General features: G+C 47.3%; 2 protein-coding genes across 4 annotated transcripts in view; one reads left to right on the forward strand and one right to left on the reverse strand.

Annotated features, from left to right (window-relative positions):
* The window catches only part of LOC144103810 (trypsin alpha-like), a 609,247-nt gene that overhangs the window by 94,735 nt on the left and 487,169 nt on the right, over positions 1-27,343 (reverse strand). The window lies entirely within an intron of this gene.
* On the forward strand, positions 3,814-4,725 carry LOC144105039 (uncharacterized). The gene has a single exon (XM_077638254.1). The coding sequence runs from the start codon at positions 3,814-3,816 to the stop codon at positions 4,723-4,725; it is 912 nt and encodes a 303-aa protein (XP_077494380.1).

A 27,343-nucleotide genomic window follows, 5' to 3' on the forward strand; every position in this document is an offset into this window, starting at 1 on the left:
ATCTTCATTGTGATCTTGCAGATACAGAGCTGCCTTGACTGTTCGGGCACATGCGCATCGCTGGTGATCAAGAACGACGCCTATCACCCTGGAAGCTGCCTTCCTACGCCGCTAAGACCAACACCCAGCGCTGACATCGACGGAAGGCTACAAATACAGCGAGCCTGGACTGGCCGATCGCATTGGCAGCAGCGGCACCGACGAGCGAGCAGCATCTCAAGCCACATCTTCATTGTGATCTTGCAGATACAGAGCTGCCTTGACTGTTCGGGCACATGCGCATCGCTGGTGATCAAGAACGACGCCTATCACCCTGGAAGCTGCCTTCCTACGCCGCTAAGACCAACACCCAGCGCTGACATCGACGGAAGGCTACAAATACAGCGAGCCTGGACTGGCCGATCGCATTGGCAGCAGCGGCACCGACGAGCGAGCAGCATCTCAAGCCACATCTTCATTGTGATCTTGCAGATACAGAGCTGCCTTGACTGTTCGGGCACATGCGCATCGCTGGTGATCAAGAACGACGCCTATCACCCTGGAAGCTGCCTTCCTACGCCGCTAAGACCAACACCCAGCGCTGACATCGACGGAAGGCTACAAATACAGCGAGCCTGGACTGGCCGATCGCATTGGCAGCAGCGGCACCGACGAGCGAGCAGCATCTCAAGCCACATCTTCATTGTGATCTTGCAGATACAGAGCTGCCTTGACTGTTCGGGCACATGCGCATCGCTGGTGATCAAGAACGACGCCTATCACCCTGGAAGCTGCCTTCCTACGCCGCTAAGACCAACACCCAGCGCTGACATCGACGGAAGGCTACAAATACAGCGAGCCTGGACTGGCCGATCGCATTGGCAGCAGCGGCACCGACGAGTGAGCAGCATCTCAAGCCACATCTTCATTGTGATCTTGCAGATACAGAGCTGCCTTGACTGTTCGGGCACATGCGCATCGCTGGTGATCAAGAACGACGCCTATCACCCTGGAAGCTGCCTTCCTACGCCGCTAAGACCAACACCCAGCGCTGACATCGACGGAAGGCTACAAATATAGCGAGACTGGACTCAAGGCGGATTTATAGTGGTGGCGAAGGCTGGGCCGAAAAGTGGTTTAGCGCGACTGCAGCACAACCAGAGGATGGGGGGGGCAAAACACTCATATAAATAAATGATAAAACTACAAAATTGGAATGTAATCTGCCAATAGAAAAGAAAAAATATATTAGCACCTTGTTTTATGAAAGAGGTAAGTCATTTTATTAAAACCTGGCAAATTTTGTATTTTTGCAACACTCTTGACCTGCCCCCTATTCATGAGTGTGCGGTGCATTACAGCGCGTCTTTGCAGGCCTTGTTTCGATACCCGGCTAACCCGGCCACAGTGGCGATTTCTTATCGCCAGCTGTCTGCGATGGCGCGCCTGGTAAAGCGTGTAAATTTAGCTCGCCGGTCTCAAAATGGTCCTTTTGCGAAGTTTTCGTCGTCCTTGCACGTCGCTTCTTTGTCACCGTTCGGTAAGATTTGCACCCCGCTGCACCGCTGCGGCAGTTTTCTCGGTTTTGTCGTTTCCTTCGGCGTGCGGCCAGTGCGAAGTCTTTTTCCGTCTTTGCACGCTTCGCGCTCTTCTTTTGAAGCGCTTAGCGCTTCATTTCAAGATGAGCTTGCGGCATGTGAAGAAACGATGCTCCGTGGTACACCAAGGCGGTACACTGCGACAGCGTGGATAGTACCATTGGTGTCACGCTACACCGATTCCCGCTGGACTTTCACAGGTGTGTCGTCTGCTCTAGGTATGCGCGGTAGCTTCGATATGGTTTCGCCGGGCTGTTCGCTCGTGTTTCATAGCTGTAACCCGTTCGTGCGTACTTGGCTTTATGTCTTTTTCAATGTATGGTATTTGCTCCTACGTTGAGCACGTTTGAGGGTGCTAAAGCTGGCTTTAACATTGCCTTGCAGATGTAAACGCACCTGCTATATTCTTTCAGCTGAAGAAATTAAATGTGAAGAATAATCCCAGTGTGCTCTATGGTCTGTGTTGATGCGCCTACTTATGTCATGTTATGTTTGCTTCAATTGAAGCTGTCGTAGCATTGTTTTCTATACTTTTCAATTTCCTAACTGACAACGTTCGTGGCACTTCAGGGCTTTTTCCTATCTGCACTGTGACTATTGAGATGATTAGCCAACTTAAACAATACTGCTTGTGCTGCCTGTGACATGTATTTTTTGTTTGTGTGCCAAGGGTGTGCTTTGTGACTGTATTTGTTTGGTTGCTGCAATAAACAATGAATATGAAACTATGAAAACCATACTTGCCGTACACTCTATTGCGAACTGTGCACTTGAGCCAGTGCTTTGTGCATCATACCTTGCTGTACTCAAGAGCTCTCAAAAGTACTAGCACCAGTATTTGCACTACGAATCATGCATGCTTCGCCAGTCTCTGGAAGTGTTGCTGCCTTTCTATGCTGCCCCTCCTTTACCAGTCACTTTCATTGCGTTCCCAATTGCACATTAGCAAGGCCATAACTAGCAGGAACTCGAGCACATTTGACTGGCAAAGGTTGGGGCGCGCTGAAAGGCAGCAACCTTCGAGAGGTACGGGCTCGAAAACGCGGTTTCTACAGAAAGACCGCTTTATAATTCGCGCCAAAAGCATACGTATGCGTGACGTCATTCTACGTCACGTTTGCGTAGTTTGCCCCCCAAAATCCAGGGGGCGCTGGAGTGCCCATGAGTGCCCATGGAATGCGGTCCTGTGTATGAGGCCAGATGTTCAAGCAAGGCTGGAAATTAGGCAACGGGGAGTAGGGAGGTTAGCTTTGGGAGCACATGGCAATACACCAAATCAGGGGGTACAGGGTGATATGGGATGGGCGTCTTTCGAGAGCAGAGAGGCTAGCTGTAAGATAGCATTTGAGGAACGATTGAGAAGGATGGAGGAAAAGCGGTGGGCTAGGAAAGTTTTCAGATACCTGTATATAAAGAATGTTGACACGAAATGGAGAAAGCGAACTAGAAAATTGACAAGCAAATATCTGGACAGCAGTAAGGGGGCAAATCAGCAATTATCGGTTAAGAAAAAGGTTAAAGGAACAGAGAGAGCTTTGTGGAAAACAGGGATGCTGACGAAATCGGCACTAGAAACATACCGGACCTTTAAACAGGAAATTGTCAAAGAAAATATCTATGATAATTGTAGGGGAAGTTCTTTGTTGTTTGAGGCCAGGACTGGAGTTTTGCGGACTAAGAAGTATAGAGTCAGGTACCAGGAGATAGACACTTTGTGCATTGCGTGCGGAGAGGAGGAGGAAACGGCTGAACACTTGATACTTTTCTGTAAAGGGCTTCACCCTACAGTGGAAGGCAGCGGGGCTGACTTACCCAAGGCATTGGGGTTTAGGGATAGTGAAGGGAAAGTGGATTTTAAGAGGTTAGAAGTAACCAAGCGAAGGTTATCTGATTGGTGGCTAAAAGCAAGACAGGAGTAAAATTTCACAAGACATGGCTAGGTGGCTTGAGCCACCGCCCGATGTAAAGGGTTCAGCCGTATCCATCCATCCATCCATCCCATCCAGCCGCCATTTTTTGGACCAATGGGCGTCTATGGAGCCTTCGCTACCAGTATACATCTACCTTGCTGGACTGGCCGATCGCATTGGCAGCAGCGGCACCGACGAGCGAGCAGCATCTCAAGCCACATCTTCATTGTGATCTTGCAGGTTAGTGGAAGTCAGGTCCACATATCAATGTTTTAAGTATCATTTCAATCGCTGCTGCTGCTGCCAAGGTGTGACGTTTTGTGACAATGCCCCCACATTTGCAGTGCTCTGTGTTTTCTGTAGATTGCACCTCGTCAGATGGCACTATTGACTGCAGTGGGTGTGGTCACAGATACCACACTGGGAAATGCGCCGGAATTACCGATGCTACGCTCAAAACAAAGGGAGATGAATACCGTAAAGCCTGGCGCTGCATCTTTTGTAGGTGCTCGAAAGCACGCACGCCGGCTACGCAGGATGCAAAACTCGCCAGTGATGATAGCGCGGATCTGAGGATCTGGATGGTGGCAATTAGTGATAAGCTTGACCAACTGCTGCCTCTTAAAGAAACGATTGACGGTATCGAAGACTCATTGCAGCTGTTAAGCGACCAGTACGATGATTTGCTTTCACGCACAGAGCGGAACGAGCGCGAGGTGAAAGAACTAAGGAAGAGGGTGGAAAAGGTCGAAACACAGAATGATGATGTCACTCAACTGAAAGATGACATTGATGACCTTGAATGGAGGAGCCGCCGCCTCAACCTAGAATTTCATGGCATCCAAGAAACTGATAAAGAAAACCTGTTGGATAAGATAAATGCACTGACTGCCCAAATTAAACTTCCTGCACTCTCAGAGAATGATGTAGTGGCAGTTCACCGTCTGCCAGCAAAAAAAGATAAGATCCCAGGCATAATTTGTCGTTTCGCAAGGCAAGCTGACAGGGACGCGTGGTGGCAAAACAGAAAGAAACTGCAAGAAGCAGACGGAAATATCTTCGTGCTAGAAAACCTAACGAAAAGAACCCGTGCACTGTTGTTCGAGGCTAAGAACTGGGTAAAAGTTAAGAAATACAAATACGTGTGGCATAGCAATGGCCGAGTTCTGGTACGAAAGGCTGATGGACTGAATGCCGAATTGGTAGCGAACGTTGGCGACCTGGAGAAGCTTGCCTAAAGGCGGATGACCCATGAATATGGCGTCCTACGTTTTGCCGCACGACTTCCAGAAACACACAGGGAAACCGTTTTTGCAGTCATTTAAATGCTTTCATCTGAACATAAGATCAATCAAATATAAAAAATTAGGTCTGGATTTACTTCTTGATGAGCTAAATGAGTCACTAGATTGTGTATTGCTAACTGAGACATGGTCAACAGACAGCACCGACGTTTATAAACTTGCTGGGTATAAATCTTGTTACTTAAATCGCTCCTCTGGAAGGGGTGGCGGAATTTGCATTTTGATAAACAAAATGTACGAATATGAACTGCTTGAAAATTTTTCCATCGTTACAGATGATTATGAAATTGTATCTGTTCTTGTTCACAACAATTTGTTGGTAGTTTGTTACCGTCCTCCACATGCAAAGATGGCGCCTTTCTTTGACTACTTAGAAACGCTGTTCTCCTTTGTTGATATTAATCGTTATAGTATTATATTTGGTGGTGATATTAACATAAATATGACGAATGCTTCTTTGCAAACTAACTTTTCTGTTTTGTTGAACACGCATGGTATTAGGAACACTATTGATATGCCGACGAGAGTGACAGAAAGTTCATCCTCATTAATTGATGTGTTCCTTACTAATATTGACGCATGTAGAATCAAAGCGGGTGTACTTACGTCAGATCTCAGTGATCACTTGCCTATATTTTTGTGCGCCAAAAGTCAGTTCAGCAAAAATAAAGCACGACATGCATATTTCGTTCAACATACGACACACTGCAACCTTTCCAAGTTTTATAGCAAAGTTTCACGCACTTCGTGGGATCAAGTTTTTGGTAGCGAAGATGCGAACGTTGCTTATGACACATTCATGAAAATACTGAAACCAATCTATGAGGAGAGTTTTCCTTTAGTAGCAAGGAAGAACGGTAGAAAAATCCGAAAACCATGGGTTAACGCAGAACTTTCCGCGAGGATTAGAAAAAAGAATAACTTGTACCACCAATTTCTCAAAAGCAAAGACAAAAAAATACTACTAGAATTTAAAGCTTTCCGTAATCATCTAGATAAAGATATAAAAAATGCTAGACGTGAATATTTAGACAATGTATTTATGTCTGCAGCAGGACAAATGGATGCAGTTTGGCGTAGACTGAACTCGATGCTAAATTACAAGATAGGAACTGAAAAAGTGTGTAAGATAAAAAGACATGATGCTGAGTTAACAGGAGAAACCCTCGCGAACGCATTCAACCAACATTTTGTTCAAGGTAACACCGCCATTTGCTCCAATGACCTAGCAAACTTTCCGCGTAATGATAACTCGGTGTTTCTGACTCCAGTAAGTGAAACAGAAATTGCAAGCATAATTCTGAATTTAAGAAATAGCAGTGCCAAAGACGTAGATGGAATTCAGGTAAAACCAATCAAACACGTTGCACATTTTCTTGCTCCATGCTTAATGCATGTACTTAATTTATGCTTTCAGCAGGCCATATTTCCGCCCAAAATGCAGGTCGCTCGAGTAAGCGTGCTATATACGAAAGGTGACAAAAATGATATGGCAAATTATCGGCCCATATCAATTCTCCCGGTCTTTTCCAAAGTCTTTGAAAAAGCTATTTTAAACCGATTGACAGCATTTCAAGAAAAACACAAATTGCTAGCTAGTAGCCAGTTCGGTTTCCGCAAAGGATTTAGCACTGAACTTGCCCTCTTGACGCAGAAAGAACACATTTTAAGCGGTTTGGAGAAAGGTAAGCTAGTCTTGGGCCTTTACGTTGACTTCTCGAAAGCATTCGACACTATCAGCCACGAAATACTTATTAGGAAGTTAGAACATTATGGCATTCTCGGAAAGGCCGGAGTTCTTATGGAATCCTACCTTAAACATCGTACCCAAATTGTAGCCATTGGTGATTCTTTATCAGATGCACTTCATGTTTCCCAGGGTGTGCCGCAAGGCAGCATCCTGGGCCCCTTTTTGTTCAATTTGTACGTGAACGATGTTTACGGTATCGCTCCATCCGCTACTTTTGTGAATTATGCGGATGATACAAGCGTGTTTTTCACAGGAGAATCAAGTGATCAGCTAATAGCTGCAGCAAATGTAGCGCTTGCTAAGCTTGATGAATGGACCCAAAAAAATAGCTTGAAGATTAATGCTGATAAAACTAAAGCAGTTTTGTATCATACTAGGAACAAAAACATAGACACACAAAACACAATTACACTACGGTCAACTCCTGTAGAGATTGTGTCTAGTTTTAAAACTCTGGGTGTCATTTTTCAAAACACAATGTCATGGGATGCCCACATAGATTATATTACAAAAAAAGTATCACAAATAGTAGGCATTGTTTCGCGAAATCGCCATGTATTCCCTCGCCACATTCTGATGCTGATTTATAATGGTCTTTTCTCCCCTAGACTTAATTATTGTCACTTGGTGTGGGCATCGACTGCTAAATCTAATATAGACGGAGTGCTCATTCTCCAAAAAAAGTTTTTAAGAGCTGTCGAAAACGTACCAATGCACTACCACACACATGAATTATTTAAAAAATACAATGTAATTCCAGTAACAAAATCCTATGACTACCGTCTTTGCAAGTTGTTCAAACAAGAAACTAAATGTAACAATTGTACTACTAAGAACATAGCTCAGCTAGAAAAGAATGTAGATTCATACCAGACGCGTCATTTTGAACCATGGAAGGTTAACACAAGTAGAACTACATCTAACATGTGTTGCAGCGCGAACCACAAGAAGGGACGACGACAAACAGAGTGAAAAGAGCGCTGACTTCCAACACATGTTAGATATGAACCAACTAGCCCGCCAAGCAACCATTCTAGAACTACATGCGGTCTACAAATGCTGCAAAACAAGTTACCCCGATTACTAAACAGTTTGCAAGCTAAAAATATCCAACTCGACAATATAACTTTCAAAGCACTGCGCGATCTTTTCAAAACGAAGTAAAACGAGATTTTGTGTCTATAATATTTCCCCATCAATGTATTAAAAATGTGAGCACGTGTTACACTGAAATGTGGTAACAGTATATATGTTTTAGCGTTTTTCTTGTAATATGTTGTATTTTTCACTTTTTTTTCTTTACATGTTGTGATAAAATATGCTGTGTATAAACTTTTTTTTACGACATTCCGCAAACTGCCAATGAAAGGGGGCCTGCGGCCCTGTCAAGCTGGCTTCTGGCAGCTTTTTCTGCAGGCTTCCTGCATCATGTAATGTGATGTGAATAAACTTCTTCTTCTTCTTCTTCTTCTTCTTCTTCTTCTTCTTCTTCTTCTTCTTCTTCTTCCCACTGCCTTCTACATCGGCCGCCACGATTTCTGGGCCCGTGTGTGGTTTTCCTCCACGTGCTTTTTGCTCTGGGGTTAGCATTGGGACGATGCTTCTTTATAGGGGTGGTAGTGTAGTGAAGAGAAATTCGAAGCGCGATCGCCGCGTGCCGACGACGAAGCTGCAGCTGGCGGACCTGCCTGTTTTTGTGCTCCTGCTATCACCTGTGCTCGCCGCCGGCCTCTACATCAAGCAAGCCGTGACAGTAGTACAATGAAGATCGCAGGATAGGTATATCCCTTTACCGCCACTCGCGCTGTGCGTCGCCCCGATGGCATAATGAGGTGGCGTCCTGCGGCACGAATTGTCGGGCCGTCCCAAGCGGTCGTCACTTTCCTCAATTGCGCGGCGAATGTTTCATTCGTCACCGAATAATCAGCCCCCGTGTCGACTAGAGCGGTAACTTTCCGGCCGTCGATAGCCATTTCCAAGCCGAATGTTCTAGAATGTTGCATGTCGTCCTCGGCTTCGGGTCACGGCTTGGTCGAGTACGTGGATCGTAGACACTTTGTGTCGTCGAGGCTTTTCTGGTTGGCGGAGCCATTCTGAAGTCCGATCACTCCGTAGTCGAGCTCGTGTTTCTCTGCAGCGTCGGCGTATTGGGTGCAGCATCTTCATGCGGCGTGGTCGGTGGAGGAATTTCGTCGTTTCGCTGGTCAGCAACATCACCTCCAGAGGTTGCGTTCTTTAGTTTCCCCTTCGTGGGCGGGGGACCTTCCGTGAATAGCCGCTGCGTAGCTGTGGCTCGGTGACACAAAACGTGAGGTGGACGGCTACGGGGAGAGGGACAGACGACTTGACGACACGTGCTCCCCCACTGCGTATCCTATTATATAGGTTGTTGTCGATTCCCGTGGTCGCTGGCCGGGCAGCGGTCGCGGGGCGTCGATGGCAACACCACACAGGCCGGTGCGTCTGTGAGGGCAGTGACGAAGTATGTGGTCGGCATAGCCACAATGGAAGCACAATGGGCGGTGGTCGGCAGTCCTCCACTCGTCACATTTCCTATAGCCGTTGCGTCGCTCGTAAGGTGGGCCTGCGGGAGCAAGGGGGCGTCGTTTTTGTAGAGCTCGTTCCCGTCGCAGAGGGCTTGTGGGGTCTCGTAGGGGCGCAGGACTGCGTAGTGCGGCGGCATATATCATGGCCGGCGGTTCTGTGGTCGTCGGAGACGGGATGCAAGCACCTGTCGCAATTCTTCCCACACCACATTCATGAGAGTCGCTGCTTGCGGCTGTGGAGAGGATGGCAGCAGTCGTCGTAGCTCTTCTCGGACGACCTCACGGATGATGTCTCGAAGGCTGTCACTGGTGGTCGTTGAAGGGTCCGCATGGCTCCAATAAGAAGGCCAAGTCTTGCTGGTTGGTTCATGGACAAAATGACGAAACAATGCTGACAAACCGGACGAGAGAAAAGAGAGGGCTTGTGTCCATCTCTTTTCTCTTATCCTGTTTTTCAGCACTGTTCCGTCGTCTCGTTCTGCACGGGTCATGGAGAAAGCTGGTGGTGTCCGGTCGCACAGCTGAGCCCTGATATCGAGGGTCTTCTTGATCGCAGACACTTCGGTCATAAACTCGGCAACGGTGTTGACTTTGTTTCGAACCAATGCGGCGAAAAATCTTCTCTTATACTCCGCATCAAGAAGCACACCTCCTTCTACTCGGTAATTTGAGGATCTGTGCGTCAGAATAGACAGCACACCTCTTCGACATACCCAAGGGCTGTCTCATTTGGCACTTGGGTGCGCGTCTCAAGCAGTAATTCAGATTTTCCGTTGCGGACGACGCTTGTGAATGTTTTCATGACTCCTTTCCTAAATTTCCTGCTCGTTGGCAAGGAAGCCTAGTGATTCTCGAGACAGGTTTTAGCTGGGCCATTCAGGAAAAGAAAGACGTACCGCAGGTTTCCTTGGTCGTACCATCCGTTGAATGTCGCCATACGCTCAAGCTGGTCCAACCATTCCTCGGCGTCTTCCTGCGGTAGACCACTGTATACAGGTAGATCACATGGCTCCTGCAGAACCAGCGGTGATGATGCTGCGTTGCCCTCAATCTTTAGGAGCGTTGCATGTCCATGGAACCCAGCACTTCCTCCAGATGTCACGTAGTGGTGACGGCAGCCCGAGCAGTAAGGAAGACAGCAAATGAAGACTTTCAAAAGAAACAATTGGGCTCATCTGCGCGCGCAATAAACTGAATGACTAGGCTGGGCGAAAGCAGCAACTGTGCTCGGCGGCCGTCAAACAGAATGCCCGCCGCTTTCTACCGTGCTCAATTTAAAGCTGACAGCGAACTTTCGAGAAACAGCGTGCAAAGTTACAGCAGTCTGGAACAAACTTGAATTGGCTCCGCCTGAATGCGATCAATCGAGATCAGTATGGTCGCGGCTTGCATCACAAAGCGATAAAGCTGCGTGGCAGCACGTTTGAAAAATGAACAAACAAATAGTTCATTCGCGGGAATATGTTTTTTTTTTCGGATAAACGTTCAGTTGCTACTGAGCGCTTGTGTTGTGTTGTCTTCTTCTTGTCTGCCATCTTCGTCTTTTTTCTTTCTTTATTGTTTCCTTGGACACAGTTCAAGAGGGGGCCGAGGCTAAAGGTGACAGGAAACCTCACGAGGGTTCAGGTCCTCAACCACGAACACGTAGCAACTAGGCTAATTTCTCGCTTTAACGCATGGTGTAATGTTTGGCTAATGATTTTAAATTGCAGTAGGTGCTAAATGATGCAGGTATCTAAATCTTATGCCTATCCTTATGAACTTTAGGGTACGACGCAGGAGGTAGTAACATCGCACAAACACTTGGGTGTCTGTCTCTTCTATCCCTTCACGGGAAGAGCCTATCAACTATATAACTAGTAATGGTAACCATTCACCACGTTAGCTGAAACAAAATTTCTTGAACATCTGCTCATCGCCTAAACAGAAACTTTATAGAAGACTTGTTAGTCCTAAACTTAAGTATTAGGCCTCTGTATGAACCGTGGCTTTGATATTTGAACACTGCTAGGGCCAAGCAGTGACGTGCAGAATTCTGAAATAAATAATAAATAAAATCGCAATCTATTCTGTTCAGTCTCGGTCTACTAGCTACAATTTAACCATATCATCCTTCCGCCTGCAGCACTGTAACGAAAACTCTTTTCCGAATTCTGCTTCTGCGTTTAATTAAAATATAATGATCATCTTCAGTCTGACTACACCCACTGCAGGGCAAAGGCGTCTCCCATGTCTCTCCGATCAATCCTGTTCTTTTCGAGTTGTGGCCACCGTATCCCCGCAAACTTCTTAATCTCATCCGCCCACCTAACTTCCTGCTACCCTTGCATTCTCTTATAATCCACTCCATTGCCCTTAAGGATCAGGGGATATCTTGCCGTTGCACTACATGTCATGCCCGAGGCCATTTCTTTCTCTTGATTTCTGCTAGAAAGTCGTGGAAAAGTGATCATATCCATTTGTTCTCTCTCTTTTCTATCTCTCCCTCCGTTCCTCTTCCCACGTGTAGGGTAGCATACCGGGCGCTGCCTAGTTAACTTAGGAGGGTAGATGTGTAGGCCAGTTGGTGAGACATGAAGGAGCTAGACACCGCAGCAGACACGGGACAGAGAAAGAAGACGACACAGGGCGGTACTTGCAAGTACCGCCCTGTGTCGTCTTCTTTCTCTGTCCCGTGTCTGCTGCGGTGTCTAACTCCTTCATGCCTAGTTAACATCCCTGCCTTTCCATCTTTCTCTCTCTCTCTCTCTGCTAGGAAGTCGTGAATCCACGTTTGTTCCCTCACCCACTCTGCCGGCTTCATGTCTCTTAACGTTACACCATTCATATTTCTTCCATAACTTGCTGCTTTGTCCACAACTTAAGCTGAGCCCGTTTCGTTAGCCTCCACATTTCTACCACATATATGAGTACCGGCACGGTTCACAACCTTTTGCTTCAGGGACCCAGATACGCATCACGGGGTCTAGGCCATCGTCATAAATTCGATCTTTCACATGCCGCAACAATGCCTTTTACCACAGATTTCACCCTCAATGCTCTCAAGACTGGATCCACCTTTCCAAGGCGCTAGTTTCAAGACGAGATATTAATTTTGTATAAAAATGCTTTAACGGCTGATTTAATGTTCCGAATGATTCATTTGGAACTCTGCATAAATGTGTTTGATTGAAATAACTATATGCGTGTCTGTGTTTGGACAATTCCTGTCATTTATTAAATATGTTATATCCCGACTCTTTTTGTATTGCTCTACCCTTTCGTGAGTGTATTACAAATGAAAAATTAGAAAGCTATAAACAGCCAGAACGGCAAAAAAATATTTCTGAAAGCTGTTTGTGCTGTAATATATTCTGCGCCGTATTCTTGGAGAGCGATTTTTCACTAGTGATAATCGTGAAAGAATGAGACACCGCAAATCAAACGAAGGACAATAAATAAACAGAAAGACACGTACAAGCGTTCAACTAACAACTGGCTGTTGGTAGTTCAGCTCTTGTACGTGTCCTTTTTTCTGATCAGTCGTTTAATTGTGCTGTTTCGTTCTTTCAAGATGCAATGCCAGGTCGTCCACTGAGCTGTGTTGCTACAGTAGAAATCTCATTTTTAGTGCACTCTTGTGTCTTGTGCACATTTCAACAAGAAATTGATTCCACGATTCCTAGGGTGTCAGTTTACAAATCGTGCACTTTTAATGCTTCAGTTTCTGACTGTTTCGTCAGTTTGCAATAAATTTTGAACACGCGTTTTTAAGAATAACCTGTGATGTGTTCATTAAATTGAGACACAGACTAGTGACGAATGCCCACATTTTCGCAATTTGTTCTTACACTTGCAGGACACACAGGCACGAGAGTAGGCAGTCGGTTTAGTGGGTTCGAGTTCATCTTAAGAAACAGCATAAACGACGGGACACGACAAAAACGACAGGAAGAGCGCTCGCTATCAACTGACGTTTTCATTTCAGAAGGCAGGAATACATAGGCATCTGACGCTGACAAAAACGATAGAGAAAGGCAATCATGACTGGCGCAGCCTGAGTCGCTTTGGGACGGTAAACCCCCACAAGCAAAGAAAAAAATTGCAAACTGACTAGAAGAACCTAGAGGACTAGCGCTTCTCAGTGAAATGGTTGTTAAGTAATGTGATTTCCTTAGGGAACAGGGTGATGGATGCAGTCCTGACGCAGGCTTCATTATTTACGTTGATGATGAAGGCTTCCCAAATTACGCGCGCGTGATATTTCTGTAAGATGCGTGTTTGTTTAAGGAATGGATAACAGTCTGCAATTAAAGCATTGAATAGCAAGGTTATAACCTGTTGTCGATCCGAAGTGCTCGCGCAACCTGTCATTAATGCACCTCCCGGTTTGTCTCAAATACGATTTTCCACAAGAATTTCATATATAACATGCGTTTTACACTGGGTGAGACTTAGCCTGTGTTATGTGCCGCATGCTACAACTGGGGGTTCGTCTGCGTTATTTATTTATTTTTTATTTATTTATTTATTGATACTGTCAGCCGTAAGGCCGTTACAGGGTGGATGCATACAATTGAATACGTACACACAGCCACAAGTACACAAAGCCACAAGTACAAAATTTATACAACTTAAAATCAATTATTTTGCCAGCAGATAAAGCCACAAGTGCCTGATGTAGGTTAATGTTCAAAATATTACACTCAGTTTCAGACCACCGAGGGTCGGAACCGCAGGTGAAGAACATAATGATTGACAGCAAAGACAAATGGCTTCTATAGGCTTAAATAACGGGACAGATAAGTTTCAAATTGGTGTAGATTATCTGCTTGTAAAAGGTCCTGGGGCAAGGAATTCCATTCATCTATGGTTCTGGGGAAGAAGGAGTATTTAAATGAATTGATTCTGGCCGTCATGGGTGTGACCTGATTTTTGTGAGAAGATCTCACAGCTCTAGAGGAACGTTGTGTCATGTAAACGCTTATGTTTAAGTTGAAGTGGTTAGTATATAGCAGATAAAACATTTTCAGCCTGGAAACTTTCCTTCGCTTTAAAGTTGAGGCAAGTTTAGTTCATGAAGCATGTCAGTCACTGAATCTGTAGATCTATATTTGGACAGAATGAATCGAGCCGCCCTTCGCTGAACTTTTTCTATCCTGTCAATTTGGTTTTTCTGATGTGGATCCCATATTACGCTTGCATATTCCAGTGTCGGTCGTACCAGTGTGAGATAAGCTGTTAGTTTTGCTTTTGTGGAAGCAAGCTTCAGTTTTCTTCTTATGAACCACAATTTTGTTTCGGCCTTTGAGCATATGTTATTGATGTGTGTATGCCAGTTTAGATTTGAAGTTATAGTGACGCCTAGATATCTGAAATGGTCGACTCGAGTTATATAGTTCCCGTTTATTTCATAATCAAAAGAAAATATATTTTTCGTTTTATTGGAAATTGTAAGAAATGAAGTTTTTGCATAATTGATTTCCATTCTGGATAATGTGCACCATTGGTTGATAGTGCTCAATGCCGAATTTAATAGTAACTGGTCTTCTTGGTTTGAAATGACAGAGTAAATTAAACAATCATCCGCAAAAAGCCGGACTTTAACAGGGGGCGGTATAGATACTGCAATATCATTGACGTAGCATAAAAATAACAAGGGACCAAGCACAGACCCCTGAGGGACTCCCGAGGGCACTCCCAGGACGTCTGATTTGGCGCCATCTAATTCCACGAACTGGGTTCTGTTAGTTAGATAAGCCTGTATCCACCGTACAATATTTGTGTTTATGCCAAGTTCGAACAGCCTATCAATAAGTTCATCATGTGGGACACGGTCAAATGCTTTAGACATGTCCAGGCAAACTGCATCCACTTGATCCCTGTTGTTCATTGCTTCAGAAAAATCATGTACCGTTTCTACTAGCTGGGTAACAGTAGATAACCTCCGTCTGAAACCATGCTGATTGGGATTTAGCTTGTTGTTGCCCTCTAGATAGTCGGATAAGCAGTTTGCCAAGACATGCTCAAGTATTTTGCAACAGGCACAAGTGATAGAAATGGGTCTGTAATTATCGGGAATGTGCTTGTTTCCAGATTTATGTATTGGTACAACCCTAGCCTGGAGCCAATCTTTTGGTAAAGAATGCTGCTCCAGAGATGCCTTAAATATGATTAGTAAATATTTAGATACCCATTCCGCATATCGTCTAAGAAACTCATTAGGAATAGTATCAGGACCAGAAGACTTTTTCGTGTCTAAATTAAGTAGGAGGGAAAATATACCTTGCTCAGACAAAGTGACATCTGCCATGTCTGATGGCGGTATGCACTTTTCGCTACTAGAGTTCTCAGGCGGAGATATAGGGTGGCTGAACACAGAATGAAAATAAGTATTGCACCTGTTAGCAATTTCTGCTTGATCAGTAATAACATGACCATCCACTTCAATAAACCTCATTTGTTCATATGAGGGTGAAAGGTGACGCCAAAAACGCTGTGGGGAAGTCTTCATAAATTCTGTTAGCTTTTCAGAAAAGTATTGTTCTTTCGCTGTCATCAACATCTGTTTAAGCATCAAGGAAAGGCGCGAAATTTCATTTTGATTCTTTTCTCGATTGCGTTTTCTACGTTTTATCTTGCGTTTTAGTTGGATAATTTTACGACTTATCCAAGGATTATGCTTTCTGACAGTTTTAATTCGATGGGGAACGAAATTTTTCAGACAAAAGTTGACAATGCGTTTAAACTTTGTCCACAATGTGTTGACGTCATCCTGCACATCAAATGAGCCCAAAGACATTTCCAAATAGTCTAAAATGCTTTCATCCTCAGCTCTTGAAAAGTCTTTAACAAAAATAGTCCGCCTTTTTTCATGTTTTGGTGGTATAAGTTGATTTAGGGTGACTAAGACAAGCTTATGATCAGAAAGCCCTTCCTGGATAGACACTTCATATTCGGTTATTTTACTACTTATAAAAACCAAGTCCAATATTGATTCCCTAGTTGCTCCTATCCTTGTTGCTTGTTTACCAATTTGTGTTAGATCATTATTAAAAGCGATGTCTAGCAAGGCATCACAGTGTTTAGCATCAGTTGTATCTATGTCTAGCGACTCCCAACGCACGTGCGGCAAATTGAAATCACCTGCAATGATTACTCTTGCATGCGCAGATACATTACTTGAAAGATAGTCTTGCAACGACTCAAGAAATATTACAGGGGCGTTAGGGGGCCTATAAACCGCTGCAATGACACAGAAAGAAACGCCAAGTTTTAGCCTGCTCCAGATGCTCTCTGTGTTGGGGCAATCTTTCATGGGAACAAATTCAATTCCTTCTTTAAAAATAAGGGCTACACCACCACCATGTGAAGCACGATCCTTCCGAATCATTCTATATGTAGGCGGTATAATCTCACTGTCAGCAATTTCAGGACGCAACCAAGTTTCTGTAACTGCAATGACATCTGGCTGATGAATCATGATAATGTGTTCGAGTTCAGCGGTTTTATTCAGGAGGCTGCGCGCATTGATATTTATCAGTACAAAATTCCTTTCTTCCGTCTCACACTGTCACGTTGTTTCGCTATCAGTTACGAGCGGCCGTTCTGCCTTCGTAAGGCAGTTCTTTTCGTCATCCCAGAAAAAAGCTTCTTTGTCAATGAAAATCCTGTCGCGTTCGAGTCGAACCTTTGCGCCATTGTTCTTTTCATGTTTAGCACTATCCCATAGTTTCTTACGCTTTTGCAAAGTTGCCTGAGAATAATCATGTGATAACGAAAATTTGCTGCCCTTTAATTTCTGGCAGTTATCAAATAATTTCATCTTTTCGTTGTAGTCAAAAAGTCTAAGTATCACTGGACGCGCCTTGTCCGTACGCTTCTTTCCAAGTCTGTGTATCCGCTCCACTGTGTTAACTTCAACTCCAAGGCGTTCATGGAAAACATCATGCAACACTTTCTTCTTGAGATCATCAGCGGTTTCGATTTCTGTTTCGGCTATGCCAAACACAAGAACGTTATTTCGGCGACTTCTATCTTCCAGCTCAATTATTTTCTGTTGCTGTGAACGGATAGTGGCTCCCATTCTCTGTATCAACGAGTCTAGTCGTTCTTCATTTTTATGTACATTCACTAAAGTATTTTCAATCTCATGGATCTTTGCACTGACTTTTTCTAGTTGTTTAGAAAGAGTACTCTGATTTTCTTTAATTTCCTTGACATCTTCCATTAGAGTTTTCTGCCCTTTCATTAGTTTACTAAACATTTGCTCGACAGTTTCTGGCCCAGGGTTTAGTTCAACATCTCCGGAAAGCATCAACAACATTGAAATACACTCCAGCACAACATCAGCACACACTGCGGGGCACGGCAGAACAATGATGAACCTATCATCACTTCTAAAACATTTTACATGCTTACTAACCTGTAAAAACAGGATAAAGGGTTCAGATGGCTTCATTCTGAAGGCTTCGCCGTGCCCACAGTACGGCTCGATGTCGACTGAGCTTAAGTAGCTGGTGCTGTCCGTAGTGATTTCCGCAGTAGCCGTCGTAGGGAACACGTGCGCAGGTCCGTCCCAGGTGGCAGCTTTCCACACAGGTAGCAGCAAAAGATTATCTTCAAAGCTTGTAGCGACAAAGCACGTACTCGAGGCGTGATCCAAAGTTGAAGCACGGCACAGGAAAACCTGTAAAAACAGGATAAAGGGTTCAGATGGCTTCATTCTGGAGGCTTCGCCGTGCCCACAGTACGGCTCGATGTCGACTGAGCTTAAGTAGCTGGTGCTGTCCGTAGTGATTTCCGCAGTAGCCGTCGAAGGGAACACGTGCGCAGGTCCGTCCCAGGTGGCAGCTTTCCACACAGGTAGCAGCAAAAGTTTATCTTCAAAGCTTGTAGCGACAAAGCACGTACTCGAGGCGTGATCCAAAGTTGAAGCACGGCACAGGAAAACCTGTAAAAACAGGATAAAAGGTTCAGATGGCTTCATTCTGGAGGCTTCGCCGTGCCCTGTTCAAAAAGCGTCGCGAGCTCGTTAGGTGCCAAGAATAAAAGACGTACTCCTAACCTTCCCGCTGTTTACTTGAGGCTGTGGGAGAAGCCAAGCAAATATGAACGCTCGACGGCTCGGCGCTCCTTGCTGGAGTGTTGGCGACAGTTTTTCAGCAGTTTCTCACTCAGATTCTGTAGGAGCTCTTCAGTGCAAACTGATAAAGAAGGAGGCTTTGCCGTTCTCGCTTATGGCGCGTATGAACGCAAGGCAGAGGAAGCCATCACGAAGAACTTCCGCCTAATTGAAACAAATCCCAAACTTATATGAAACCCGAAAAAACTGGCAGCATAGGTCAATAACAGCAAAGCGTTCTTTACTGCAAAAACCCAAAAAGACGGATGCCCCTTCCACGTCATTGTGAGCGAGCGGAACACTTGGAAAAAACCTCTCTACCTCTACCTGCAAAAGTCACTCAGTGTTCTCCCGATAGAAGACCCCTTCCACTTGAAAAGCTCTGCGGCAGTCGCGCAGTACATGCAACAAGAAAGTCCCGTTGGTGTAACTCGCAATTTTCGTAGGCATTAAAGGTGCACTAAAGAGGAATATGAACTCGTCTTTTTACTGTAGGAACTCTATATACACGTTCCGGGCATTCTTAGAAACTTCGAATTATTATCCTGTGCGGTCGATTGCCCCAATAAAATCGGATTAAAAGCCCCAGCTCCCGACCATTTTTTTTAACTCAACGCGGTAGGTGGGCGGAGTCAGCCAACGCGTCAGCAAGTCCCGTGGCGACTTCGCTTTCACTTTTATTTGGTTTTCAGGTTTCTGTGAATAAACATTTTCAGTCACAGACAATAGAGCCGAAAATTAGGCCCACGAAAATAAAAATACGCGTGGGATCTTTTATTTACGTATCACCCTGCCGATGGCAGAGCGGCAAGCCGCCACGGGACTGGCTGACGTTTTGGTTGACTCCTCCTACCTACCGCGTTGAGTTCAAAAAGAAAGGGCGAGAGCCGGGACGTTTAATCCGATTTAATTAGGGCAAACGGCGCATAGGACATTAATTCCAAGCTTCTAAGAATGCCCTGAACGTGCAGGTAGAGTTCCCGCGGTAAAAAGACGAGTTAAGATTCCTCTTTAGAGCACCTTTAAGGACCTCTACTACTGCCTGCCGCATGCTGCCCTGCTGCAAATCATCAGCGACTTCATGGACTGCTACGGCACTGTTCGGTTCCAGAACGACAGCTGAAACAACATCAGCAAGTTTTTCGACCTGTTGTCATTTCTATCTGTCCAGTCAGCTTCAATGGCCGAGCGTATTATTTGGAGCCGCTCACACTGCTGCTCTTTTTAAACAACTGAATTTTCTACCACTAAAATCGTTTATTGAATATGGGACTCTACTGAGGGTACCTACGTATACTTCCGCGCAGCCTCCGCTTTGTAATCATTCGGCCCTGCGTAACACAGCCACAAGCTGGACTGCGTTACCGACAAAACACAGCGCCATCGCTGCGTCACCCGAGGCATGCGTCACCGACGGTGGCTACAAAAACAGGCTGCCCGGCTGGGAAGAACAGCTTGTTTCCTTCCGCTACCGAGACAAGCGTAGCTTTGGTATGCTGGTCGGCTGCCACCGCTAACTGAATAAACAGTTATTACGTTTTTATGCTTTCATTCAGAGCGCAAAGACGAACACGGACAAGAGGAGAGGCACCACAAAGCGCAGGCTTCAACAAAGTTTACCGCTGTGCGCAGCGAATACATATAGAGTACAGCGGGCATGCGCAGCAACGAAAAGGAAAGTCATGTAAAAACGGTAGCAGCGCCAAACTGCCAGGGAACACATTATCGCCGGTACAAGAAAGAAAACATAAAGCTAAAACCTAGAAGGCAGGATGCACGCGAGAAACAAAAACGCAATACTCTAGTTGTAAGCCCAGCGTTGTTGTGTGTATGCCTACTTCCTCTTTTCCTGCGTCTATTTTGCTGATTCCACCATTGCGCATTATGAACCAACTAGCCCAGCAATTTACTCCATTGATCTGGTTCCTAATTCTCAATATACGATTTGATCCTCGGCGCTTGGCCAGATAGTTTTAGAACTGTAAAGGCAACGCGAGCGCTCTCAGGCTTTTTGAGCGACACGGACCTTGTCTCGCGTTTGTGATGTCAGAAAGTGTGCCTTGTTTTTTTAAGTAGTTTTTCATCTGCCTCCTCCCATCATCATCGTCCCCCATCGTGACCTTCTTTTATCTCCTCTTCCCGTCCCCCAGAGCAGAGAACCAGGCCAGATATTTATTTTTCAGGCCAACCTCTCTGCCTTTCCTATCAATAAACCCTTTTTCTCTCTCAATATACGAGGCTCGTTATGACTTAACACCACTGATGCAATGCTGACACAGTAATCTCCTTTTTCCGCGCTCTCATCAGCCTCAGCTATATCCCAGGCTGCTTTGCTGACATACTTATGAAGGATTGTGGTTCTTCCCAAAAAGAGACGACGCTCCTTACGCTATTGGCAAAAACAGCAGTGTATGCCGAGATGACGACATGCCCCGATAACGCTTTTGTTATGCTCCATGAGCTTCCCGTTAAGACATCTGCCCGTTTGGCCAATGTAGGCTCGGCCACAAGGCACAGGGCAAACCTTGGCATGAAAGTATGAAATACCAACTCGCTCAGCATCTGATTTTACTTTTTTATGTTGGGATTCGTCCTTCAGCCGAAACGACATCCAACATCTGGTGACCCAGACAACGGACAATAATGCATCGCCATGGACGAGCAAGAGCAACACCTTCAAGAACGGCACGGCCATCTCAATGCTTCCCTGCAGCAGTATCCTGCCGGCTCCACTGAGGACGTCAGAACACCGGAAGACGGCATCGCGCACACGGCCCCGCACGACGTCTGGCGTGTCGCTGTCAAGCTTCTACCATTTTGGGCTGGCTCCCCCGAGGTATCGTTCGCTGAAGTCGAGGCCCAGTTCTCCCTGGCGCACATCACGCAAGACCGGACCCGCTACGATTATGTCGTCGCAGACCTCAATGCCCACTATGCCAACGAAATTAAGGATGTCCTTCCACACCTACAACTGCCAACCGTTACGAACACCACAAGCTGAACTCACCAGCCGCCTGTCACTCTCGGAAAACCAGAAGGCGCGACAACTACAGTCCACAGAACTTAACGAGCGCAAGCAACCAACCCGCCCAGTCCTCAACCTTGTTGAGCGCAAGCCTTCGCAGCTCCTCCGCCACATGCGTGTTCTCGCGGGCAACAAGGAAGTCCAGGATTCTTTACTGCGAGCACTTTGGCTTCACCGACTTCCACCGCACGTCCAGGCAATACTGCAGGCTCAGCTTACGCTACCTCTCGACCAACTTGCCAGGATCGCTGATCGCGTCATCAAGGTCTCTTTGCTGCAGTAGTCGCCCAACGTCAAGGCTGTTACCGTACCGCTGAACACCACAGAGCACGCGCGATGTATCGACGATATCAGTCGACAGCTCGAATCCATTTAACGACGCCTGGATCAACACTTGCCGACGCACCGCCCGCAAAAGTGTTACCGTAACGCCACCCCATCGCAGCAGCCTGGTGACGACGATCGGTGCTCCTACCATCGACGCTTTGGGGACAGAACAGGACAATGTCGGCCACCCTGTTCCACTGTACATAAGCGAAACGCCAACGGCAGCTTGTAGACACGGCTGCGAGCGGCCAACCTGGAGGCCGTCGCATCTTCGTCACCGACCAAATCACAAAGGAGCGGTTCCTTGTCGAAAGCGGTTCCAACATCTGCTGCTACCCACGAGCCCATCATCAAGGCACCCGTCCTCCTACGTCCTTCGAGCTCAGCGCTGCCCACCGGTCCACAATAAAGACTTACGGCTCGCTCCTCCTGCACGTCCAGTTTCAAAGCCTACACCGTGGCCTTCACTGGAATTTTGTCATCGCCGACGTCATCGAAGCAATCATCGGCTCAGACGTTTTGGCGCACTGCAACCTCCTTCCGGACTGCCGCCACGACCATCTCATGGACGCGACAACGTGACAATCTTCGCAAGGACAGCGAACGACTTCCCTCCAGCCAAGATTATAAGTACTCGGCGTTGAAAATCATTCACCGTACCACGCCATCCACGCCGAATTTCCCGACTTGACACGCCCTACCGGGTTGCCACGTGGTGAGCAGCACATCACTGTGCACTACATCCAGACCACCCCAGGCCCCCCGGTTTTGTTCCGCGCCCGTCGCAGTGCCCCGGACCCACGGAGGAAGACTATAAGGAGTGGAAACTCTGCCGTCTGCGGCGACCAGAAAAGGTCACATCCCGCGGCGCCACAATTCTGCTGACGGCGCCTGGCGGCCTGGAAAGAAACTACGTGCCCGCTAAAGCAAACACCCGTGTCGTCTGCTTGTGTGCTTTGAGCGCGCGCCGGAGCCGCCTGCCCGGGCGCTGCATTTTTTATCTTTTTTTCCTGCTGCTTCTACGAGACGCAGCAAGGCGCCGCCTTTGGATGCGCCCCCGTCGGCGCATACATTGTGACTTTATCTGGTCGCCTACGCTCGCTCGCGCAGACGGGAGTTTCCCCTCCTGTATAGTCTTGCTCCGTGCCGGGACCGCATGCGCATAGCCAAAGCAGAGCTCGAAGCCAACGCCCGCTTCCCCGACGGCCCTTGGGCCTCGCGACTTCATCTTGTCCCGAAGAAGACCGAAGGCTGGCAGCCCTGTGGTGACTACCGTGCCCTCAACGCCGGACAGGTAACCGTTCACCACATACAGGACTTCGCCCATCGCATTTATGGCTGCCAAGTTTTCTCCGTGCTAGTCTTGGTGAAGGCCTACACGCAGATACCCGTAAATTCGGACGACGTCCTGAAAACTGTAATGATTACCCCTTTAGGCTTGTTCGAGTTTCCTTTCATGAGCTTTGGCCTCAGAAGCGCTGGACAAACCTTTCAACGCTTCATCGACGAAGTCGTCCGCGGCCTCGACTTCTGCTCCGTCTATCTTGACGAAAATATTGGTACCTTCCCGTAACGCCGACGAATACCACACGCACATTCGCCTACTTTTCCAACACCTCCATGACCACGGCCTACTCGTCAATGTCCCAAAGAGCACGCTCGGCGCTTCAGTCGTTAAAATCCTCGGCCATGAAGTTTCATTAGAGGGAACTCAACCTTTGCCTCAACGCAACTCAGACCTGCAAAATTATCCCAACCCGCCACCGCTAAAGACCTTCGCCGATTCCTCGGCATGCTGAACTTTCACAGGCCTTTCTTGCCACGCGCAGCCTACTATATGGCTCTCCTCCATGACGCCTTGGCTGGTCTACACGGAAACCAACCCGTCACGTGAGCACCGACTTTAACGCAACTTTTCGAAGAATGCAAAGCTGTCCTCTGCACCGCCACACTTCTCTCCCATCCCGTGCCAGACGCCCCTTTGGGGCTCTTCGCGGACGCTTCTGACTTCGCCGTCGGCGCCGCCATAACGCATGCATTAACTTTTCGAAGAATGCAAAGATGTCCTCTGCACTGCCACACTTCTCTCCAATCCCGCGCCAGGCGCTTCTTTGGGGCTCTTTATGGACGCCTATAACTTCGCCGTCGGCGCCGGTCTGATGCAATGCTTAGAGAACACCTGGTATCCCTTGGTGTTCTTCTCCAAGAACCCTTCAGCTCGGATATGACCCCTTCTGCGGCCAGTCCCACCAATGAAACGACGACCCGCGCCCCGGCAATTTCGCCAGCTTACAGCTTACTACAGAGAACTTCTGGCGATAAACGAATCAAGTCAACACTTTCGCCACATTCTCGAAGCACAGCACTGCACTGTTTACACAACCCGAATACCTCTGACCTATGCCTTCTATCAACGCCGCGACTAACTCCCGCCGGTCCAGCAGAACCAGCTCTCGTTCATTCCCCAGTTTACCCCCGACATATAACATGTCAGCCGGAAGGACAACGTGGTCGCCGACGCGCTTTCACGTGTTTCAGCTATCAGCTCCTCGCAGATACCGGCTAACGTTCTCACCGAGGCTCAGACTACGGACGTCGAACAGCAAGAACCTCTTAAGAGCAGGTCCTCACAACAGCTGCAACAAGTCCCCATATAAGGATCGACAACGGCCATCAACTGCCACATGTCAACAGCCCGAAGCAGGCCTTACGTGCCCCTTTCCCATCGCCGTGGCCTCATCATTACCATCATCATCATCATCATCATCATTATCATCATCATCATCAGCCTTACTACACTCACTGCAGAGCAAAGGCCTCTCCCATGTCTCTCCAATTAACCCTGTCCATTGCCAGCTGCATTCACCCTTTGCCTACAAACTTCTTAATCTCATTCGCCCACCTAACCTTCTGCCGCCCCCTGCTACGCTTTCTCTTGGAATCCACTCCGCTTCCCTTAAAGACCAGCGGTTATCTTGCCTTCGCATTACATGACCTGGCCAAGCCCATTTATTTCTCTTGATTTCGACTAGGATTTCATTAACCCGTGTTCGTTCCCTCACCCACTCTGCCTGCTTCCGGTCTCTTAACATTACACCTATCATTTTTTTTTCCATGGCTCGCTGCGTTGTCACTAACTTAAGCTGAACTCTTTTCGTTAGCCTCCACGCTTCTGCCCCGTAGGTGAGTACCGGTAAGATAAAGCTGTTCTACACTTTTCTCTTGAGGGAAATTGGTAAACTGCCATCTATCATCTGCGAGAACTTGCCATACGCGCTCCACCCCATTATTATCCCTCTAGTTATCTCCCTCTCATGATCCTGATCAGCTGTCACTACCTGCCCTAAGTAGACGTATTCCGGTACAACTTCCAGGCTCTCGCTGCCAATTGTGAACTGTTGTTCCCTTGCTAGGCTGTTGAACATTACCTTGGTTTTCTGCATGTTAATTTTTAGACCCATCGTTCTGCTCTGCGTTTCTAACTCATTGATAATGATTTGCAGTTCACCTCCTGAGTGACTCAGCAAGCCGATGTCATCAGCGAATTGGAGGTTATTTAGGTATTCTCCATTTATTCTTATTCAAAGCTGTTCCCAATTCAGGCCTCGGAATACCTCCTGTAAACACGCGGTGAAGAGCATTGGCGAGATTGTGTCTCTTTGCCTGACGCCCTTCCTTATTGGAATTTTATCGCTGACTTTAAGGAGGACTATAGTAGCTGTGCAGTTGCTATATTGTCACGTAGTGGTGACGGCAGTCGAAGCAGCGATGAAGACGGACGAAAGGGTCTTCTGAAAGAACTGTTTATTGGGCTGACTTGCACCCAAAATGGACTGAATCACTCGGCCGCGGCGAAGCGACATGCGTGCTCGGCAGTCGTCGAACAGAATGCCGGCCGCTGTCGGCCGTGCTCAATTTAAAGCTGATAGCGAACTTTCGAGATAAAGAGAGCAAAGTTACTAGAACATTCCGGAACAACGTAGAATCAGTTCTGCCTGGCTGCGATCAATCGAGATAAATCTAGTCGCGTCTTGCGTAGCAAACAAAGCGATAAAGGGACGTGGCGGCAGATTTGAAAAACGAACACACTGCAAATATTCGCGGCATTACTCCCCTCTCAAAGAAGCATCGACCCGATGCATTAAAACAAATAATGCGACTAGAAAGGAAAAAAAAAACGGATCTTGCGAAAATTGAGCATGGAAATGCAGCGGCCTTCAGCGTGCATAATACGGCTTCAGACGGACTACATGGACAACTTCTGGTCGTACGCGGCGTCGCTGAGATGCAGTCATTGCGTCAGGGATAACTACATAATCCAGTTCACCCAGCCGATGAAGAACCTTGTACGGGCCGAAATAGCGGCGCAAAAGCATTTCACTCAATCCACGGCGGCGAATGGTCGTCCACACCCAGACTTGGTCTCCTCGCTTGTATTCCGCATTGCGTCTTCGTAGGTTGTAGCGTCTGGCGTCGGACCGCTGCTGATCTTTGATCCGTAATCAGGCAAGCCTTCGAGCTCCTTCTGCGCGTTGAAGGTAGGCGGCAACGTCGACGTTCTCTTCTTCTGTAACGTTGGGCAGCATGACGTCTAGCGTGGTCGTGGCCTCCTGCCATGGACGAGCCTAAAAGGCGTCATCTGGGTGGTCTCCGGTACTGCGGTGTTGTAGGCGAAGACGACGTAAGGCAGGATGACATCCCAGGTTTTGTGTTCGGCATCGACATACATAACGAGCATATCGGCGATGGTTTTGTTCAGGCGCTCGGTCAGTCCGTTGGTCTGCGGATGGTATGCAGTTGTCCTCCGGTGGCTGGTTTGGCTGTAGCGCAGGATGGCTTGCGTTAGTCCCGCCGTGAATGCTGTTCCTCTGTCCGTGATGAGCATATCGGGGGCGCCGTGTCGAAGAAGAATGCACTCCACGAAAAATTTGGCGACTTCTGCTGCTGTTCCGTTCGGTAGAGCTTTCGCCTCGGCGTAGCTGGTCAGGTAGTCGGTCGCTATGATGATCCACTTATTTCCAGAGGTTGACGTTGGAAAAGGGCCAAGCAAGTCCATGCCAATCTGCTGAAATGGCCTTGAGGGAGGTTCAATGGGGCTCAGAAATTCTGCTGGTCGTGTGGGAGGAGTCTTTCGTCGCTGACAATCTCGGCAGGTTTTCACATAGTGTGCGACATCGGCAGACAGTTGGGGCCAGTAATTCTTGTCTTTAATGCGGCGGAGGGTGCGAGTAAACCCGAGATGCCCAGCTGTCGGCTCGTCGTGTGAAGCCTGTAGAACTTCTTCGCGGAGACAAGTAGGTACAACAAGGAGGTAGGCTGTTTTGTTCGCTGTAAAGTTCTTCACAAGGACCTCATTCTGCACACAGAAGGAAGACAGTCCTCGCTTGAATGAAGCGGGGGGTGAAGAAACCTTGCCTTCCAGGTACTCGATGAGGCGTTTTAGGTCGGGGTCCGAGCGTTGCTGCTGAGCAAAAGAGCTGGGGCTGATGGGTCCCAGGAAGGCGTCCTCATCGTCGTCCGGCGGCGGTGCATCTACAGGGGCTCGTGAGAGGCAATCGGCGTCAGAGTGCTTGCGTCCGGACTTGTTTACGACGGTGACGTCAAACTCCTGGAGACGCCGACTCCATCGAGCGAGTCGGCCAGAGGGGTCCTTCAAATTGGCAAGCCAGCAGAGCGCGTGGCGTTCGCTGACCACCTTGAACGGCCGTTCGTAGAGGTAGGGGTGGAATTTCGATGTAGCCCAGATGATGGCAAGGCACTCCTTCTCAGTTGTCGAATAGTTAGCCTCGGCCTTGGAAAGC

Source organism: Amblyomma americanum, chromosome 9 (assembly GCF_052857255.1).
Source record: "Amblyomma americanum isolate KBUSLIRL-KWMA chromosome 9, ASM5285725v1, whole genome shotgun sequence".
NCBI lineage: Eukaryota > Metazoa > Arthropoda > Arachnida > Ixodida > Ixodidae > Amblyomma > Amblyomma americanum.

Coding starts and splice junctions, on each gene's coding strand:
- LOC144105039 (XM_077638254.1), top strand. CDS start 3,814: ATGCCCCCACATTTGCAGTGCTCTGTGTTTTCTGTAGATTGCACCTCG.